Source organism: Notothenia rossii, assembly GCF_949606895.1.
Source record: "Notothenia rossii genome assembly, chromosome: 11".
NCBI lineage: Eukaryota > Metazoa > Chordata > Actinopteri > Perciformes > Nototheniidae > Notothenia > Notothenia rossii.
The window spans coordinates 55,050,184-55,071,273 of record NC_136910.1 but is presented as its reverse complement, the minus strand read 5'-3'; the positions used below and the strand labels follow the sequence as shown (position 1 = coordinate 55,071,273).

At 40.0% G+C, this 21,090-nt stretch overlaps 1 protein-coding gene across 4 annotated transcripts in view; it reads right to left on the bottom strand.

The window, feature by feature from the left end:
- Nucleotides 1–1,723: 1,723 nt before the first annotated feature.
- Nucleotides 1,724–21,090, bottom strand: part of nrg1 (neuregulin 1) — a 29,294-nt gene continuing 9,927 nt past the window's right edge. For all 4 annotated transcript variants that reach the window (XM_079656992.1, XM_079656993.1, XM_079656994.1 and 1 more), the window contains 3 exons: nt 20,083–20,236; nt 19,862–19,983; nt 1,724–4,670 (listed from right to left, as the gene is read on the bottom strand). In XM_079656992.1, the coding sequence (XP_079513118.1) occupies nt 4,067–4,670; nt 19,862–19,983; nt 20,083–20,236 (880 nt within the window). In that variant the 3' untranslated portion in view covers nt 1,724–4,066. The remainder of the gene's footprint in view (nt 4,671–19,861; nt 19,984–20,082; nt 20,237–21,090) is intronic.

The window sequence follows — 21,090 nt, the reverse complement described above, 5'->3', positions numbered from 1 at the left end:
TATTCATAAAGTGCTTTTCCCAGACACAGTCACAAAGTGCTTGACAAAGCATTAAAACATTGTACGAATCATAAAAGATTAAATGACCACACAAGCCACGTGTTAAGAAGTGCTAAAAACACAATACACAATAAAAACACAATAAGAACATAGAATAAAAGCACACAAGTTACCCAATGTAACAGCAGGTCATCACTTGTATGAAACCCTTACCCCACATGACTATCTAATGGATGAATTCATCCTTCAAGATTCAAGATTCAAGGCTTTATTTGCACATTAGTGTAGATATGGCAATGAAAAACGTAGGTCACAGGCTCCTCCAACAGTGCAACGTGAATATATATGAAATAAAACAAATCAAACAGATACAATAGTGCAAGAGAATGTTTTGAGATGTGCAAGTAAAAACAAATAAAATAGAAATAATGCAAGAAGAGTATACAAGGAAATGGAATATGATATATGATATAAATAATTTACAAGATGCAAACAGATGAAGGATACTTTAAGATGCTAGATCCGGTCCGACCCCCTGAATGTAGCGTCATTTCAAATTGGCTCCTGGGCTCCATCTTCCACCTATCAGGGCATAAATGGTAGACACCACTGCCGAAAACAAACAATGCTATTGAAGGTTTTAACAACACATATACAAAGCCTGACACAGGACACATATGCATGGACCTGGACCCCCGTCCCCCTACACTAAAGACTGTATGGGACGCCAGAATCCACTGTTGAGACATCCAGAGACATATCAAATGAAAGTAATGGAAAAACCCCTCAACAGTAAACCATCGGCCACTCCCAACAAGTGCTTGCAACCTTTTGCCACAAGTGATTAGTTAACATCGTCCTGTGGTTGTGTCCAACCTTTCACTTCACGAAACTACATTCTCCATTCGTAATAAAAACATCATATCCAGGAGTTTTTAGTCTCTCTAATGTTCAAAAAGCTCTTTATGTGTCTCATACTGCCTGTGCTGCAGCACCTCTTTTCACCCTCTGTCTGAAACCAGAGCCCAGTCTGCTCTGATTGGTTAGCTGGCTGGCTCTGCTGTGATTCGTCAACCGCTTAGAGATGTCCCGCCCCTTAGCCTATCACCTACAACGTGGTGGAGACAGTGGCGGACTGGCCATCGGGACGCGTTCGAGACCAAACCCGATGCGCCGGTACTGAAGTGGGCCGGTCGGACAATGTGGGCCGGTCGGATAAGTCACTAGCCCCCCCCCCCACCCCCACGTTGACAAGTTACTAGCGGTATTTACTTGCGATACCAAGGGTGGGCCGGTCGAGAGTCCCGGGCTGATTGTTAGTCCCAGTCCGCCCCTGGTTGGAGAGCTAGCCAATAGAAGTGTGAGTATTACGTAGTGATGTCACTATGTTAGGGAAGGAAACAAAGTGTGTGGGAGAGAAACTCCCTCTGGACACACAGGGATTTCAACCTTTACACATCCATTTACAACCACAAAAGGAAAGGAAAGGGAAAACCTCAAAGCATAATAGGGCCTCAAAAAGTAACTATATGGCTTTTTTCAAAATGGGTTGATTTTGTATGTGTTATTATTGTGTATGATATATTACCTTGAATAGAAATAGGTTAAAAGACAAACTTAATTTTCACACAATCCTCTTTTTTTTCAAATATTCTACAATAAATAACATTATCAGAACATCTCTAACCAGAAATACGTTGACACTGCGAGGCAAAACACAGAGCTGATTTAATATTTTTAATAAGAAACAACAGCGCAGAAGGTTTTCATGGTGTATTTACATCGTTCGAAGACAGTCCCAAACCTAAAAGCAATGCGTTGAGTTATGTAAAGCATACACGTGACAAAAAATGCAAATAAGTTAATTTCATTTCATATTGATAACCATGTGACGGATGGCTTCATATTTTAAATACAAATGCATAACATTAAACAAGTAATTAACGCTTTCAATGAGCATTAATCAACAAATAAATAATAAACAGTCTTAATGCAAAAATAAAAACACAGGAGCATGGCATTAAAACACTTAGCAGCACGTCTCTGTCATCATACGTTCTCATATGCTACTGACTGCCGATCTACATAAATACAGTTCAACAAACCATGGTTACAGAGCCTGATAATTGTACGTTTTTTGTGTAAATCTTTAGCAGATTCTTATAAACTATGTTCTTGTTAGCGGACATTGTGTTGTTAATAATGTCGTATATGATAAGGACACCATTGCACATTTGAACACAAGCTTGGGGTTCAAAATATAATTATAATCTAAGTTGAATTTAGGAAAACAAATGCCTATCATAACAGAGACAATTAAAAGCAGTAAACCATGATTTGTATATTTAGCAGTCTCCCAAATGCATTACTCAGAAACACATGGATGTCTTCAGGCTATATCCTGTCTTCCATTCAGTGCACACTTTGCAGATATTGTTGCATTTAAAGATGCAATCGTTAATATCCTACTGGTGATGAAAGGCACACGTATCTGGAGTTGTCTCTTTAAGAAATATAGCATGGCTGGCCTTATTTCCAGTAGTTTTTTTCTTTTGAAGGCACCATCTTATCTGAGACGCTCTGTGAAGATATGGGGACCAGCCAGCATGGAGATACTATTAAGCGTTTGGCGAAATGTAGGATGCACAAATGACCATGGCTCATACTCTGGATTAAAGTCAGGGTATAGAGTGGTGCAGAAACAAGTCCTGACACCCAGAGAATACATTTAAGTTGACGAAAATGTTTGCTGTATTGTGACTGAAATAAGATCTGTGGTAAAAGCGATGTTCACATTTTGTTCTACGACATCAAATATGCCAGTAAATACTGCACTCCTTTTCACAAAAGTTGGCTAAAAGAGACACATGCCAAACGTTAGCCGCCATTAGCCTAGCGATGGTAGTGCGCCACCATGTTGTAGTTCGGTATTAGCCTAGCATTAGCTTTTTAGTTAGCATTTACACTTCGAACAAGTCCCAACGACATTAGCCTAGCATTAGCTTTTTAGTTAGCATTTACACTTCGAAAAAGTCCCAACGACATTAGCCTAGCATTAGCTTTTTAGTTAGCATTTACACTTCAAAAAGATCCCACAGTGGGGTTAATATGTGGAGATTATCCTGCTGAACAAAACGTGTGTTTGCCACAGAGCTTATTTTTCTGCAATATACCAAAATCCAATGGAAAAATCCCAATGCATTGTGGAGGAAGCCCTATGTGATGCTAACTTCCAGGTCATCACTGCACCACTGTATTTATTTGGTGTGGAAATAACCATTATTTCTGTGTTTTTGTATCTTTTACTCGACCAGTGCAGTACACCCTCTAACATATAAATAGTAAACTTGAAATGCGCAGATCAAACCCTAATATAACATTCAGCAAAAAAGTAAAATCTACCGGGTTATGTTAGGAATATAAGTGACAGTATTAGTAACACTACAGAACCAGACTTTAGTGATTGCACCTTTTTCTAACAGTTGTAAATAATCAGCAGGAAATAAAACCCATCTTGTCAATCTCTCATCAAATGCAGGTAATGAGCTGATTAATCATTCATTCGTTAACATCAGTTCAGGTGTTGGAGTTCAGTATCAGGTCAAAGGGAAGCCATCCTTATTCCATCACAGCATTTAAGGAAGTAACATGCACCTCGTAGAAAACGTCAAATCAAAAAATCTGTGGTGTCAGTCCATCTGCAGCACGTTAAAAGCAGCCAGCGATTTTACTCTTGATTGATAACTGGAGATTAAGATGATGAATATATATGGCCCAGTATGCAATGCTGCAGTTCCCTTTAAGCATACTAAACAGAAAGGCACCATTGATATTTTTTCTGCACTGAAATATACTGTCAACTGCTGCTACATACTAGTGTATGGCACATTACCTACGAGAAATGTGTATGTTTTTTTTGTTTTGTTATAAAACTCTTTATTTACTACATCACTAAAATAAAAGTTTCATTTATCTTTAAAAGTCTTTACACAGCAAATAATGTATAGAAAATAAAGGTTTAATAGTGAGTTTTTCCTTTTTTTTTTTACCCTCAACAGTATTTATTTTATCCTTGTACAGCAACTGGATCTGGTTTGACGGTGAAACTGGACGGCTTTTCTAGCAGGTCATCATTTGGTAATGCTGGGTTAGTCCTGCTGCTGTCCATCGCCCTGAGCAACAGGGCCGTAGTGCTATTGGTGGTGAAGAAGGGCGTGTGTTCCTCCTCTGAATCGATCACTAGCATGCTGTCCCCACTGGACTGCACATGGCCATCAGTCGCTCGTTTGGTGCCACAGCTGTCGATGTTGTTGTTTGTTTTGTCCTCGGGTGACGCTGAGAACAAATGGCCGACAGCTGTGGCGTCATGCTCTCCTATGACTTGGTAGTAACCGTTCTCCATAGCGAGCAGAGGACTCGGTGGTAAGCTGTGTGCCTCGTGGCCGTGGTTGTAATGCGCAGAGTTCCTCTTCTGTTCATCTCGGCTCATGGACTGACGTTTGTTGGATAACAGCAGGGGGCGCTCCTCCTCACCTGAGGGGCTTAGAGCCACCGAGGGGACGGAGATGGCGAGGCTGGAGAGAGGGGCTGACATCTCGGACGGGGGAGACCCTGGAGTCGCAGGAGAGGAGCGACACCCCGGAGACATTTGGGTTCTGTCAGATACAAACCTGCAACAGAGCACAATCACAGCAGAGACATGTTTACTTAAAGCTCATCTAATATGCAAAATCCACTTCTTCATGTCTTCGTGTCCCCTCTTCTCTGTGTCTCTTCTACATCAACATGTGTCCCCTCTTCTTCATGTCTCTTCTACATCAACATGTGTCCCCTCTTCTTCATGTCTCTTCTACATCAACATGTGTCCCCTCTTCTCCATGTCTCTTCTACATCAACATGTGTCCCCTCTTCTTCATGTCTCTTCTACATCAACATGTGTCCCCTCTTCTCCATGTCTCTTCTACATCAACATGTGTCCCCACTTCTTCCTGTCTCTTCTACATCAACATGTGTCCCCTCTTCTTCCTGTCTCTTCTACATCAACATGTGTCCCCTCTTCTTCATGTCTCTTCTACATCAACATGTGTCCCCTCTTCTTCATGTCTCTTCTACATCACATGTGTCCCCTCTTCTTCATGTCTCTTCTACATCAACATGTGTCCCCTCTTATTCATGTCTCTTCTACATCAACATGTGTCCCCTTTTCTTCATGTCTCTTCTACATCAACATGTGTCCCCTCTTCTTCACGTCTCTTCTACATCAACATGTGTCCCCTCTTCTTCATGTCTCTTCTACATCAACATGTGTCCCCTCTTCTTCCTGTCTCTTCTACATCAACATGTGTCCCCTCTTCTTCCTGTCTCTTCTACATCAACATGTGTCCCCTCTTCTTCCTGTGTCTTTTACATCAACATGTGTCCCCTCTTCTTCATGTCTCTTCTACATCAACATGTGTCCCCTCTTCTTCCTGTCTCTTCTACATCAACATGTGTCCCCTCTTCTTCCTGTCTCTTCTACATCAACATGTGTCCCCTCTTCTTCCTGTGTCTTCTACATCAACATGTGTCCCCTCTTCTTCATGTCTCTTCTACATCAACATGTGTCCCCTCTTCTTCCTGTCTCTTCTACATCAACATGTGTCCCCTCTTCTTCCTGTCTCTTCTACATCAACATGTGTCCCCTCTTCTTCCTGTGTCTTCTACATCAACATGTGTCCCCTCTTCTTCATGTCTCTTCTACATCAACATGTGTCCCCTCTTCTTCATGTCTCTTCTACATCAACATGTGTCCCCTCTTCTTCCTGTCTCTTCTACATCAACATGTGTCCCCTCTTCTTCCTGTCTCTTCTACATCAACATGTGTCCCCTCTTCTTCCTGTGTCTTCTACATCAACATGTGTCCCCTCTTCTTCATGTCTCTTCTACATCAACATGTGTCCCCTCTTCTTCCTGTCTCTTCTACATCAACATGTGTCCCCTCTTCTTCCTGTCTCTTCTACATCAACATGTGTCCCCTCTTCTTCCTGTGTCTTCTACATCAACATGTGTCCCCTCTTCTTCATGTCTCTTCTACATCAACATGTGTCCCCTCTTCTTCATGTCTCTTCTACATCAACATGTGTCCCCTCTTCTTCATGTCTCTTCTACATCAACATGTGTCCCCTCTTCTTCCTGTCTCTTCTACATCAACATGTGTCCCCTCTTCTCCATGTCCCTTCTACATCAACATGTGTCCCCTGTTCTCCATGTCTCTTCTACATCAACATGGGTCCCCTCTTCTTCCTGTCTCTTCTACATCAACATGTGTCCCCTCTTCTTCATGTCTCTTCTACATCAACATGTGTCCCCTCTTCTTCATGTCTCTTCTACATCAACATGTGTCCCCTCTTCTTCATGTCTCTTCTACATCAACATGTGTCCCCTCTTCTTCATGTCTCTTCTACATCAACATGTGTCCCCTCTGTGTAAAGAGACTCTGAAAGTTTCAGGAACAAAGATTCTCTCTCTTTGTGTCCTGATCCATTTCTATAAAAACCTGTTTGAAAATGAGCTGATCAGATTTTGGCCACTTTATGATGTCATAACGATTTTTTGGCTTTAGTAACCATTAGCCAATCAGCAACCAAGGTGTTGAGGGAACACATTAGAAATGCGAAAAAAGGACACATCATAGGCATTGATCGTTTAACTGAGCCTATTGATCATTTAAACTTGTAGTGGATGATTATGCATGCATAATTCACACATATGAGAAGCACTATATCAATGTTGTGCTAATGCTCAATTGTTAAGATCTATTAGAGAAATTGGCAAGCTTGAGCTACAGACGAAAACGCTCTGAGACATCCAATACATTAAAAGGCTGTTGCCCTTGATCACAGCAGCTTCTTAGAGATGATCATTCTGCTGGGGAACTGTCTCAAAAAGCATCTTACTCTGTTTGTATCAGGAGTGTGCAGAGTCTTTCATAAGCTGTTTTACAAAGTACTGTCACTAGGGTAAAGAAGGCAGGACCCAAAAGCAGTATAAAGAGGGGAGACCGGTATAAAAGTAAAAATGGAAAAGCGAGATTTAATAGATTAAAGCTTGTACAACAAATATGAAAACTGGAGGCGAGGTAAAAAAAAAAAGGAAAGTAACAAATCAAAACCAGGATGACACAAAGAAAAAGGGAGCAGCAAATCAACATGGAGACAATAAGGAATAGACGGAAAGCTGAACAAGACTGGGCAAGACATGGACTGGTACAATGACAGGCATGAAGAGAGAAGACAGGATTAATTATGTTGACAACACACAGCTGCAGAGGGAAGGTAAGGACACGAGATCACACAGGTACATAGAATCAGGGCAAACAGGTACAAAGGCGGGAAAATCACAAAGGCGGGAAGTCAAACAAGAGAGAAAATTCATTTCAGAATAAAAACATGGTATTTCTTCAGCACTTATTGATAGCTTGAGCACACGACATCTCAACACAAGTTCGGTGCTCGGAAATAAATAGGTAAAATCATGATTTTGTGCTAAATTTGAAGCTTTTAGTTTGTCCAGGTACTAAATGAAAACATGACACGCATTTCAAACCTGGTTCTGGCAGACACAAAAGCGTGTATTTGTCTTTTTTTCTCTCATTAACATCCTACCAGATAATGACCAATTGGGAATTCTGGATTAGGAATATGTGCAAGTGCATATTGGGTAATATCCCGGTAGGCAGAGGTGGGAAGTAATGGATAACAATTACTTTGTTACTGTACTTAAGTACATTTTTTCTGGTTTCAGTACTTTACTCCACTTCTTATTTTTCTGACTTTTTACTTTGACTTCTTACATGTTGAACCCAAATACCTGAACTTTCTACTTCTTACATGTTGAACACAAATACCTGTACTTTCTACTTCTTACATGTTGAACACAAATACCTGTACTTTCTACTTCCTACATGTTGAACACAAATATCTGTACTTTCTACTTCTTACATGTTGAACTCAAATACCTGAACTTTCTACTTCTCTCATTTTCCAAACAGGCTGGTTCCTTTAGTCTGAATGTGTGTTTGGTGGCGTGATCATTATTATTTAGAGTCATTGCGTGCCTATTGATTTGAACACGATCCGTGTATCCATCATTTCCTGGTCTTCTCTAAAGAAGAGGGACCAATGAAAACGTTGTCATGTTGCCGTTGGTCACCATGGAAACATTCATTAGCTAACAATGACATTATTGTTCTATTAATATAAAGGGAGGTCAGGTACTCTTTAAAACAGCTGCTAGTTATGGGTACTTTTTACTGAAGTACATTTCAAAGCCTCTTTACTTTGACTTGAGTAAAGAAGTTTAGTCAGTACTTCTGCTTTCACCAGAGTATTTTTAAACACGAGTATCTGTACTTCTACTTGAGGAAAGGAAGTGTGTACTTTTGCCATCTCTGCTAGCAGGACATTTTTGCACTCAGATGGGAGGAGAGGCATAATAGTGCTGCTCATTATGGCATACAACTGCAATTCAGGCCTGCTTAGACCACCTCTTATTGCAAACATAGGGAAATATCCATGAGTTCTTGTATTATCCTAAACTGCCATGTGTCATGTACTTTGGTATGCTTCCTTTCTATTAACCTGCTCCGGCTTGATTATAAATGGACTTGCATTGCGCCTTTCTAGTCTTCTGACAACTCAAAAGCACTGTACACACACACACACACACACACACACACACACACACACACACACACACACACACACACACACACACACACACACACACACACACACACACACACACACACACACACACACACACACACACACACACACACACACACACACACACACACACACACACACACACACACACACACACACACACACACACACACACACACACACACACACACACACACACACACAGTGTGCCAAACTGCTCTTCAATTAATCTAATTCTTATTCAAACACACACACCGACGGCTCTGACTAGGAGCAATTTTACACTTCGACAGACTTGAGAGATTGAGACGCCACTTTGTTTTCTCTGAGAGCTGGTCAGTGCTTTCAAAATGCAGGCTGAAGGCAGAAGATGACAGACGGATAAGAACCACAGACTGAGCTCCGATTGTTCACAACGAAAACAGACCTCCAGTTTAGCCCCTTACAGTTGGGTTTACTTTCTGCATCACCGGACCAGAGTCTAGCACGGGTCGCATTTGCAAAACCCATCGACCTGCACCCACAAAGCTCAACGTAAACTGGTCCGTTATCTTTCATTATCTCTAAATCCATTCCAATCTGGACCCTTAATGTAAGACCTGACCTGTAATCAGTTTAAGGCTAAGAGCTGCTGCAAGCAATGTACAAAACTACTGTATCGACTGTATTGAAAAAATACACCTGTTTCAACGGAAATGCTTACAAATAATCCAGTTAAATAACGTTTATGTCCCCCATAACTAGATCCATGGCTCTGCCAGATGTAAGCTCAACCAGGTCAGTGGTGGTGAATGGATGTTACTTGTAGGAAGCTTGTCTCGCCAACTTTAACCTGATATTAGGTGTATTCTTGCCCTCAGTGTAGGACATATTGTTATTTGTTACGATGTGAGGTGCAGGTGAAAGAACGATACGTGGAGAGAGGGTTTTCTTCTTAGCCTTCATCATTATTCCCCAGAAACACAAACTGCATGTCTGGTGCTGCATTCACCAGCAAGGAACAAACACAAAATGCCCCTTCCCCTCTCTTCCCAACCACATTTATAGCAGACTGCCCGCCTTCCCACTCCAACCTGGCCAATCAGGTCATGGTTCTGAAAGCGGAGTGAAGGCTTAAATACAAAATTAAACACTGTTGTCTACATTTAATAAAACCCTAAAGGCTTAAGTAAATTCATTATTGCATCAACATACATATTATACCTTCAAAAACAACAAGGTCTGCTTAAAACGGATAGTTTTTAACCTAATTGACATAAAATCACACATTTCCTGACCAATCGCATCCAAGACTCCGCCTACTCATACGCCACATATAAGGAGTACTTTGGAGGCGTGCTCCCCCTTTGAGCACTGGGACAAGATGGCCTCCAGGTCTGAACAAAGGAAATGGTGATTACTTGGTGCTTGTGTATTTTACAGACTGACAAATTAATTTAGATGCATTTTATTAGTTTGTCTATGTAAACTGTTTTTATAACTTGAACTGAAATAAAGACAACTCTGAAAAAACATGTACTACCTTTCTTAACAAACAAATAGTTAAGACCAACATGTTAGTGAGGGAGTGTGTGCGCTTCCTCACATTATTAAAGAGGGAAATTGCCATACTTAATCTGCAACCAAGCTGCCTCTAAAACGTGCTTCACTTTTAGTATGAACACATCTTTAGACCAGCATGTATTGGTGATTTTAATGAATTTATTTGACTAAGAAATGCATTGTATTAGACACAAGAGTTATCTGTATGTAGGTGACGGTAGTTACATCTTGATGAACTGATTAAATTGGGGATAAATGGACTCAATAATTGGGGGAACGTGGGGGATGAAGTTGTCCATTTAGGCCGGTATTAGACGGATGTATGAATGAGAGAATGGGTGCCTGTTTTTATGAGTAATGATTAAGTAGGTATAGGTGGGTTTTTGGAATATAATTAGTATGAATTGCAAATCCACCTGATGTAATACAAAGGACAGGGCAGCTGGTGGGACTATAATATGCCTTGTGATAGGTTTTCCACTAGACTACTTCTATTCCTCCTCAGTTGAAGTTTCTCTGTCTACAGGCAGGTGTAAGGAGATAAGATGGCGCCTGTTTCCTCACTCTCTCTCCATCATCTGTGTTGAGAGATGACCTCCTCCTTTCTTCTGAACAAAGCCAGGTTGTAAACACATTCTCCCGTCAGATAATGAATATATGCCATGAGTCAGAGAGTACATTTTATCTAATGACTTCAAGAGAAAGCTGGTTATGTCTTGCTGATGAAATGTCTGATTACCGGCTTTCTCAGGAACTGTCTGGGCGTAACTTACAATAAGTCCTCTGTGTCTGACATCACTTCAAAGCTTTCCTGTTTACTCGTTGTGTGTTCGGTTCTTTGCTTCAAGAGTTTCATCAAACCTTGAAACAAGTCCAGATGATTGAACACTGAAAGAGTACGAGGGCATTTTGGTGGCTTCTCGTGAAGCATTTGAAAGGTTGGTTTTAAGATGTTGATTAAAAAAGTGGAACTAACGGGAACATTAGAAAACCTACCCCAATAGAAAATTATCGGATAAAATTACAATTGGGAAATAAAGGACCGAAAATAGTTGGTAAATGATATGAAATATTCCTATTAATGAATCTGGATAGCTCTGTGAATATAATTGCATATAGCATCCTCTATGGCATACCATCCAACCTCCTCAATAAACTCCAACATATCCAGAACTCTGCTGCCCGCCTCCTCACCCACACCCGCTCTGAGACCACATCACTCCCATCCTCCAGAACCTCCACTGGCTCCCCGTCCGTCAAAGAATCCACTTCAAAGTCCTCCTCATTACTCACAAAGCCCTCAACAACCAGCCCCCCCCCTACCTCACAGACCTGCTGCACCACCACACCCCTTCCCACTGCCTCCAGTCATCAGAAGCCAACCTCCTATCCATCCCCACCCGCACCAATCACCGGACCTGGGGGGACAGAGCCTTCTCCGTAGCTGCCCCCTCCCTCTGGAACTCACTCCCACAACCCATCAGAGACTGCACCGACCTCACCACCTTCAAAACACTCACAAAAACTCACCTCTTCAATCTGGCTTTTCATGTGTGATTGTTTTTGTATTATTTGACTTTAACTTTAACTATATATTTATTTTTTGTTCCTTTCTTTTCTTTTCTCTTCACTATTATCTGTAAAGCGTATTTGAGCACCTGTAAAAGCGCTAACAAATTAAATCTATTATTATTATTATTATTATTATTATAAAGCAAAGACGGGAATTAGAAATGAACGTAGATATTACGTGGGAGGACATATTCACCGAAGCAAACTTAGTGACAAACTCATATACATGGAGAGTTACGAGATATTTCCGAACACCAGATATATTGTCAAAAATGGGCCCAACACATCGTAACTTATGTTCGAGGAACTGTGGAACTGTGGGAAATCATACTCATACTGTATATTTTGGTTATGCCCTAAATTACATACATTTTGGAAAGAGATATTTGATGCTCTTAAAGAAGTGTTCCAGAAGAATATTGCTCTAAATCCGATGGTGGCTATACTGGGAGTCTTACCTGAGGGTCGGTCTAGAAGAGAGGTTTAACACTTATCTATTAAGAATTTGATTGACAATGGTCCTGAAGGGCTTCACCATTAAATGGTTGAAACCAGAACCTCCCACCTATAACTGCTGGATTCAGAGAGTGTGGGATATCCACCACATGGAGCAAATCACATATTTATTACGCCTACAGAAACATATATTTATCAAGCGATGGGCCCCTGTCATGCATCTACTAATACAATAAGATACTTGCATTCTCTTTCCATCATTATTATTTTAGTTTATTTACGATTATTTGTCTTGTTTTCTAAGGTAAGCCATCTTTATTACATTTTATTTTTGTTAGCCCTGGAGTGTTACTGTATTATCATAACGGAAAATATGAATTTTACTGAAAAATATATTGTACTGTATTATTGTTTGAAAGGGAAAAAAATGAAGTAAAAAAGTGGAACTGATATAGGATGAATGTCTGCTTCTGGGGCCATAGTCTTAATCCCCGTATAGAGAAGCAGTAAATTACATTTTTGGTTGCCCGGTAACGTTGGAGAATGAGCTGTTGTTGGGTAGATTTCAAAATGAATCTGTGCATAAATTGCATGATGGCTGGCTAACAATTAACTGAGTTTTGAGCAAGCCTTTGTAAGAGTTGTCAGCCTGAGGCAAGGAGGTGAGGGTGTGCAGTATACAGTTCCTTTCCTTCTTTCCATGGAGGTATTAGATGACAAATACTGTATGTGCTGAATTCCCTTGGCTGGCTGGGGTAGATACTGCTGATAGTCTCTCCAGATCGACATGATTGCTGCAGATTAAAGGCTGGCGTAATGTAGGGGGTCGATAGATGGCTAGTGTTTAATGGTTATTACAGGCTGGAAAAACATTTGGTTAATGCCAAGAGGGGGGTGGGGGTTGTGAGGAAGTGGAAGAAGGAATCGAGCAAAAGGAACAACTGGGAGAGCCACAGTTTGGACGCCTGACAGAGACTATAGATAACGGGGGCTTATAATCAGGATACAAAGAAAAGATAACTGTATTTCCTTCCATTTACATACAAAAATATGCAATCAGATTACTGGTACATTTAAAATAAATGGGGATTAGAACCAGGATAACAATGTTACAATATATATTTTAAATAAAGGATATGATATATTACAAAGCCCATTCTCTGGGGGCTCTTAATCCATATACTGTAAGAAAATAAGAATGCATGTTTGGTTTAATAGGATCAGATTTGATTTCTTCTGTACTGTTCTGTAACCTATACGCCTACTGCCTGAATCTGCTTTTTGCTTTTCACTTTCTTTGGTTCATTTGTTCCTTTTTTTATTCAGTAGGGGAACCTATACGTTCATAAAGTAGTGAGTGTGAGCTTCACTGTGTGCTTTAGTTATAAGAAGCTGAGAAAACTGTCAGCCATGATACAGTGGTACTGTATACTATTAACATTCCTGTTGTCCTTGGGTCAAATCTGACATGTTCCCAAATGTTTTTATGCCGGGATAAAGGTTTATTCGTTGTTATAGTGCCAGAACAATAACATGTTTGGGGTTTCATTCAAATCTATAGCATCTGGGGTCAATATTCATCATTTTTTCCTTTTTTAACTCAGAAATTAGGTTTGATTTTATGTAAATTAGGTTTTTTGACCATACACCGTGATGCAAGTCAAATTTCAGACTTGATCTGATCAATACAGTATGATTGTATCGTATCATACATTTCCAAAAAAAGAGTACAACTTGTGGTAATAAGTAAGAATAAAGTTTCTTTAAAAGGTTTGGCAATTATTTAAACTACGTGCTTTATAAATAGTCCAACCGGGAGGACAAAAGTTCAGACAACACAAGGGTTAAATATGTATGTTTTTAGGAAAAGGCTGAGGACTAACTGTGTATACTAGGCTACTTTATTTATATTTGATGCATGTGTTCCTTCTGAATGCGTCTTCAGAGGTGGGAAGTAACTAAGTACATTTACTCAAGTACTGTACTTAAGTCCAAGTTTGAGATACTTGTACTTTACTTGAGTATTTCCATGTTAGGCTACCCCACTACAATTCAGAGGTAAATAGTGTACTTTGACTCCACTACATGTATTTAATACCTTTAGTTACTTTACAGATGTGGATGAATGATGTGAAATATAATCAAGTGTTAAATCAGACTTTAGTTCCACCTGGAGTAAATCCACCAGCTACCCTGCAGTATACAAAGTCATTCAAACTAGCTGCACCTTTACCAGCTTTGAGAACACTTTCATGATCAATCATTATAAAACATATCATATCTAATATTCTGAAATGGACCAATCTGCACAACGACTACTTTTACTGTCGCTACTTTCACTATATTTTGATGAGAACACTTTTCTACTTTTACTTGAGGAACATTTTGAATGCAGGACTTTTACTGTAACAGAGTATTCCTACACTCTGAGTACTTCTACTTTTACTCAAGTACACGATCTGAGTACTTCTACTTTTACTCAAATACACGATCTGAGTACTTCTACTTTTACTCAAATACACGATCTGAGTACTTCTACTTTTACTCAAGTACAAGATCTGAGTACTTCTACTTTTACTCAAATACACGATCTGAGTACTTCTACTTTTACTCAAATACACGATCTGAGTACTTCTACTTTTACTCAAGCACAACATCTGAGTACTTCTACTTTTACTCAACTACTAGACCTGAGTACTTCTACTTTTACTTAAGTACAAGATCTGAGTACTTCTACTTTTACTCAAGTACAAGATCTGAGTACTTTTACTCAAGTACAACATCTGAGTACTTCTCCCACCGCTGCTTATCTCTATGTACGTTTGATGTGCATCTTGGTTTCCTGTTTGTGACGCAGAGTTAGAATTGATTAACCAATTACCTTGTCATTAAGGCAAGTCCCTGTCGGAGTTTGGTCTGTCTCGGCCCTTCTTTGGATGAGCACTTAAGTCTCTGCTGCCAGCGGTGGCATACAGACGACCCCGGGTGCCCTGCGCTCGCTGGCTAGTCTCCGCCAATGACATCACCGAGACAGACTCAGTGTCAGACTGAACACTGTTGCTCCAGTCATTACTCCAGCTGGGGAGACAGAGGTGACGTTTACATGGAGGCAGCTTTCAGACAGGCCTTTAGACCACGACATTGATATATTGTGGGTCAGGTTTGTGAAGCCGAGCCTTTCACTTTCGCATTTTATCTTCAAGTGTGTCTTCATGAATTCAAAGTGACGCAGCAGATTTGATATCATAAGTATCTAATTCAAAATGTGGAAATCAAGAAATGGGACCCAAAAGGCATTTGATATGATTTTGTTTTTGATTCATCCATGGGTGAGACAGCATGGTTATCCTATTCAATCATAAAAGTCATATTTATGTTTCAGTTAGAAATGAACTATGCCTTTTAGACCATGACATTAATATATTGTGGGTCAGATTTGTTTAGCCGAGCCTTTAACCGTATTTTATTTTCCAGTTTGCTCACAGTCTGCATGAATTCAAAGTGACGCAGCATATTTGATATCATAAGTGTCTAATTCAAAATGTGGAAATCAAGAAGTGGGACCCAAAAGGCATTAGATAATAGTTTGTTTTACATTTATCCATGGATGAGACAGCATTGTTATCCCATTAAATCATAAAAAATCATATTTATGTCTCAGTTAGAGATTAACTATGCCTCAGCTGTCACAAGTTAGACACTTCTATTATTGTTTGTTTGGTGGCTCATCTAAACTCTCCTGTCATTTCAGATCCCGCCTTCCTCCAGGCCCTTGTAATCAGCTCACTTCCCTCACCTGGTCTCCCCAGCCCTTCCCCTCACCTGTTAAGCCCCTGACACACTGTCCCGAATTTGACACCCGATGGACACACGATTAAGGAAATGTTCAAATTCGGCTCTGATCGTAACAACATCGGGCCATTCGTGAGGGCCTCTTAAGCCATCGTATGACCGCCGGTGGAGTTTCTTATGCTCCGGCAGCAACTTCGGGAGCGGTGGCAAATCTTCGAAATGGCAAAGATGGCTTAAGATGCCCTCACGAATGTCCCGATGTTGCTACGATCAGAGCCGAATTTGAACATTTCCTTTATCGTGTGTCCATCTGGTTGTTTTATTGCACAACAAAATCATGTAAACATATTATGTAAATAACCCAATTTGTGTTCTGTGAAACTAAAAAGGATATAATATATTATTTTGAAGGCGAAGAAGTTGTTGTTGCTATGGAAACAACATTACGGCGAAAACTTAATATCTTCTACATATAAAGACGGAGAAAGTAAAGAACAAAGTCTGAAAATATCAGTACAGTATCATAGTACTTTAACATAACTGTTTGTGTTACTTTCGTTGCAGTTGTATATCTTACATGTAATGTAAATGTTGCCTTCGTGTGTGGTTCGGGGCCATCTTCGTGCGAAATTCACAATTCCATATTCGTGTGTCCATCGGGTGCTAATTTCGGGACAGTGTGACGCAGGCTTTACTCATTCCCTCATCACGCCACAGTATGTATACCACCTCACTATCACTTGTCCTTTGCCAGATTGTCTTGTCGTTTCCGCCAAGCTCTCCAGTGTGTGTTGGTCTCTAGTCTAGATTTTTGTCCTGCCCGGTTTTTGATCCCTGCCTGCCTGTTCACGGATCTCGAGTTCCTTCCTGCTCCCTGTCTGGTTTTGGTTGCCTGTCTGACGCATTTCCTGGTTTTGACCCTGCCTGTCCCTGACCTGAATAAACTGAATATTGCTATACACTGGTTGTATCTGAGTCTTGCTATTGGGTTCTGATCTGTACCTGTGATCGTGACATAAGCGATGGTAAGAGGTGATTCCATCGACTCTACTTGTCTTTCATCCATTTTTCATAACTAATGCTGTTGATATATTGTGATTTAAAAAAAGGTGTCTATTATCATATGCTCAACAGCTGGAAATTAGCAATGTTGGCTAAAGCTGCCCCATTTACAGTTTGTTGTGACAGTTGATCAATGGGGACTGTCCATGACACTATAAACAAATCAACTAAACAGTTCTGTGCATTTTGAAGCAATGTTGGAGCAAACGTCTCATTGGAGTTTTGCTGTGACAGAACTAAGCTTTACTGGCGGGCGGTACCGCAGCATCAGGACTAACACCACCAGACTCAGGGACAGTTTCATCCCACAGGCCAGAAGACTGCTAAACACCTGAGCTCTGGTAAGTGCCTCCAGAAGCTTTCATCTGTTTGTCATCTTGCAATTTACTTATTTATCTAAATAGTTATCACTGTAATAAACCGGATTTAATTTAATCTTTAATCTCTAATCTCTTATTTAATCCATATGTAATCTTAAATTCTGTTCTTGTATATCATATTCTATTTACGTATATATAGACTGGAGGAGCTCGGGACATAACATTTTCATTGCCATTTCTACACTGTACAGTAGCTTATCTGCATATGACCATGACACATTTGAATCTTGAATCTTTGAATCTTTGAATCTGAGTCTGAAAACGGTTCAATGTCATTTTCCTTTCCAAAGCTAAACTCAGCTGATGAAATGCCTGTGGTGTGTCAGGGTGACCTTAACCAAATCAGCATATACTGTACTATTTTTCGACTGCCTCAGCTAATAAGAGACAGAAGAGATCTTGCTTGATGTATGTGCAGGATATTAATACATTTGACATTTTGGCCTTAAAATCAAGTGTGTGAGAGCATAACGTCTGCTTGCCTGATGCTAACGTTTGTAATTGTTATATTTATCTGTTAAATGTCACTCTGATCATGCTCATTATGTCTACACTGGCAGAGTTTTGTGCGAGTGTTTGTGTATTTCTCTTCAATACAAGTGATCTGCTAATTAGTCTTTTACCATCTATGTAGGAAATAGGATCTGGTATTATTTATTTAAGCAGTAGTATTGCTTAATGCTTCCTCCCTCTGTGTACTAATATTGTTTCTGTTTTATTGTTGAACCACAGTTTTCTGTAAGTATCAATCAAGAGCATGACAGACATTTTCCCAGCATCCTTCACTGCAGCTCAGATGTCACAGTGCCCAACCAACTACAATTTACATCTGAATTTACCAGTAAACACTTTTGAATAAGTGTACACAGTGAAATCCAGAGTGTTAATTTAACACTGAGACTCTTTAAGTGTTAATTTAACACTTAAACCTCCCTATGTGTAGCCTCACAGGAACCGTTGCGAGTAGAGGACAAAGTCTCAGACATTAAACAACAGCTACTCTACAGACACCACGGTAGGTTCATCAAGCATTCAGTTTCTGTAGCTCATCTGACACACATTAACCTCCTGCAGGACATAAACACCGTAATACAATATATTGAGGACAAATAGGTTCACCAGTATCAAATATAGATCACATATGTTTTTTTAATTGTTGCTGTGTATGTGTATTTCTTGTACAGCATAAATCATTGCAGGCGAAGTTGAACATCAATATTTGCAAATAGTTTGTAATCAAGATTTTTCTTGATTGTGTTTTGTTAGAAATCAATAGAGGCGAAGTCCCACCCATCTACTTCCGACCCATGGGACCTTATTTTGGAAAAATTATGTATTGAAGTAAATGGAGAGAGAAAGATTATCTCTCGATCCCGTTTGAATTGTGCCACAAATTACACATATGATGTTTGTCAATCTTAAAAAATCATTTCCATGTCAAAAAAGTCAGTTTGTCGTAAAACTGTTGAAATATAAGACTATGAAAAATACGCATCTAGAAAGACTACAAATCCCAGAGTCCCGGTCCCGCATGCTGGCTCTTACGAACCGACTAACTCCTCTTGTGTGTATGTACAGCTCTCAACATGCCCAGACTTGGAGTGATTTTCACCTCTTTTAATACTTTTCGCCTCGTTCTGAAAGAAAGAAGTGAAATGTGCCAACGTGACGGCCGTCTTGGTGTGTGGTGCGATACGGGTGATGTAGTTCATTGAGCGGTTTCACACAAAACAAAGTGTTACTTCACAGTTTTACGACACATTTTAATTTTTTTGATTTGCAAAATTATCTTTTAAATTGACAAACATCATATGTGTAATTCGTGGCACAATTCAAACGGGATTGAAAGATAACCTTTCTCTCTCCATTGACTTCAATACATACTTCTTCCGAAATAAGGTCCCATGGAGAGAGACTTCGCCTCTCTATGCCCACTAAGCTCTCATTCACACCAGGAGAAGATCAACTATTTAAAAAATTGTATTGCCATTACTTCTAAGAGATTGCTTAGAAGTAAAAAGGATATAATATATTATTTTGAAGGCGAAGAAGTTGTTGTTGCTATGGAAACAACATGACGGAGAAAACTTAATATTTTCTACATATAAAGACGGAGAAAGTAAAGAACAAAGTCGGAAAATATCAATACAGTATCATAATTCACTTTCTATTTGTAAAGGCATATTTCCAGTTGTTTTTACCACCAGAGACATGTCCAAAACAATCAGGAAAAATAATCGCAAAATGAAGCATGGAAACTGCCTGGAACCGGGGTTTGTGGCTTTTCAATGTGTCGCCTAATTCAAACCTGATATTACATCAAAACGGACGATATATTGAATTCTGTCTTACCTTTGGCTAGAGATGTTGGTGAATGTGGTGGGATCATGCGCAGATAAAGCGTTTTGGCTTGTGGAGAAGGTAGTTTCTGTTCCCCCCTCGGCTGCATGCTGCGCAGTCTTCCCTTTACTTTGCTATCAAAAAGGAGCAGAAAACAGATCGTCAGTCAGGTGACGTGTGTGTTCACATGTTTTGAGTGCTTTTTCTCTTGAAACCAACAAATAAAAGCCTACATTGATGAGCTGCAAATCCTGAAGAGGCAAGTTAGAAGTCGGACCTCCTCTGGCTGAACTTGCCATGTTGGGGTCGACACCTTTATTGCTATTGTTGTTTCTCTTTTTCCTCAGACTCTGCCTCACACGGTCGTGGAGCTCCTTCCTCCGCTTCCTGATTGTAAAAAAAACAAAAGGGGTTGTAAAGCGGTTTAGTTGAGGGGATTCGTCGATTTTTGGGCCAATAATAAAATCATAAAGTGTGCCTTTTAATGCTTCATTTACAGGGATTCAGGCGGTTGGAAGACAGCAAACAGGATATTATGTTTAGTGCACGAGAAGAGGACAGTACAATTAGGTAAGGAATAGCGTTAGACGGCACAGAGTGGTGCAGTGATGACATATTTTAGTAGGTAGACTTGGGAGATAGCATCTCAAAGGCTCCTTCGACAAAAAGCAATGGGATTTCCACTTCCAGAAAATAAGCTTTGTAGCAAACACACGTTTTGTTCAGAAGGATAATCTCCACATATGAACCCCACTTTGGGATATTTTCGAAGTGTAAATGCTAACTAAAAAGCTAATGCTAGGCTAATACCGAACGGTTGCGCATTACCATCGCTAAGCTAATGGCGGCTAATGTTTGGCTAACTTTAGTAGCATAAATTGAATTGATAGAAATATAAAGCTAACGTTAGGCTAAAAACAAACTGTATCAACGCTAAGCTAAAAGCGGCTAATGTTCAGCATGATGACGTTTAGTTGTTTATTTAGTCACATGTTAGCAAATACTGTTTTTATGACACATAGACGCTTCAGACATTCACCAGTGGGTTATTTACTGGGAACATTTCTTCAGCTTTTGTTAACCACAGATCTTATTTCAGGCATCTAACCAAAAACACGTCCAGTAAACCATTGGCTTCGATACAAGGGACCAGCCAGAAGTGGTAGAATACTAAGTGTTTTCCGGGTTTCAGGACTCATTACTGCACCACTCTGTTGCTGCCCAAAGAGAAAAGATAATGT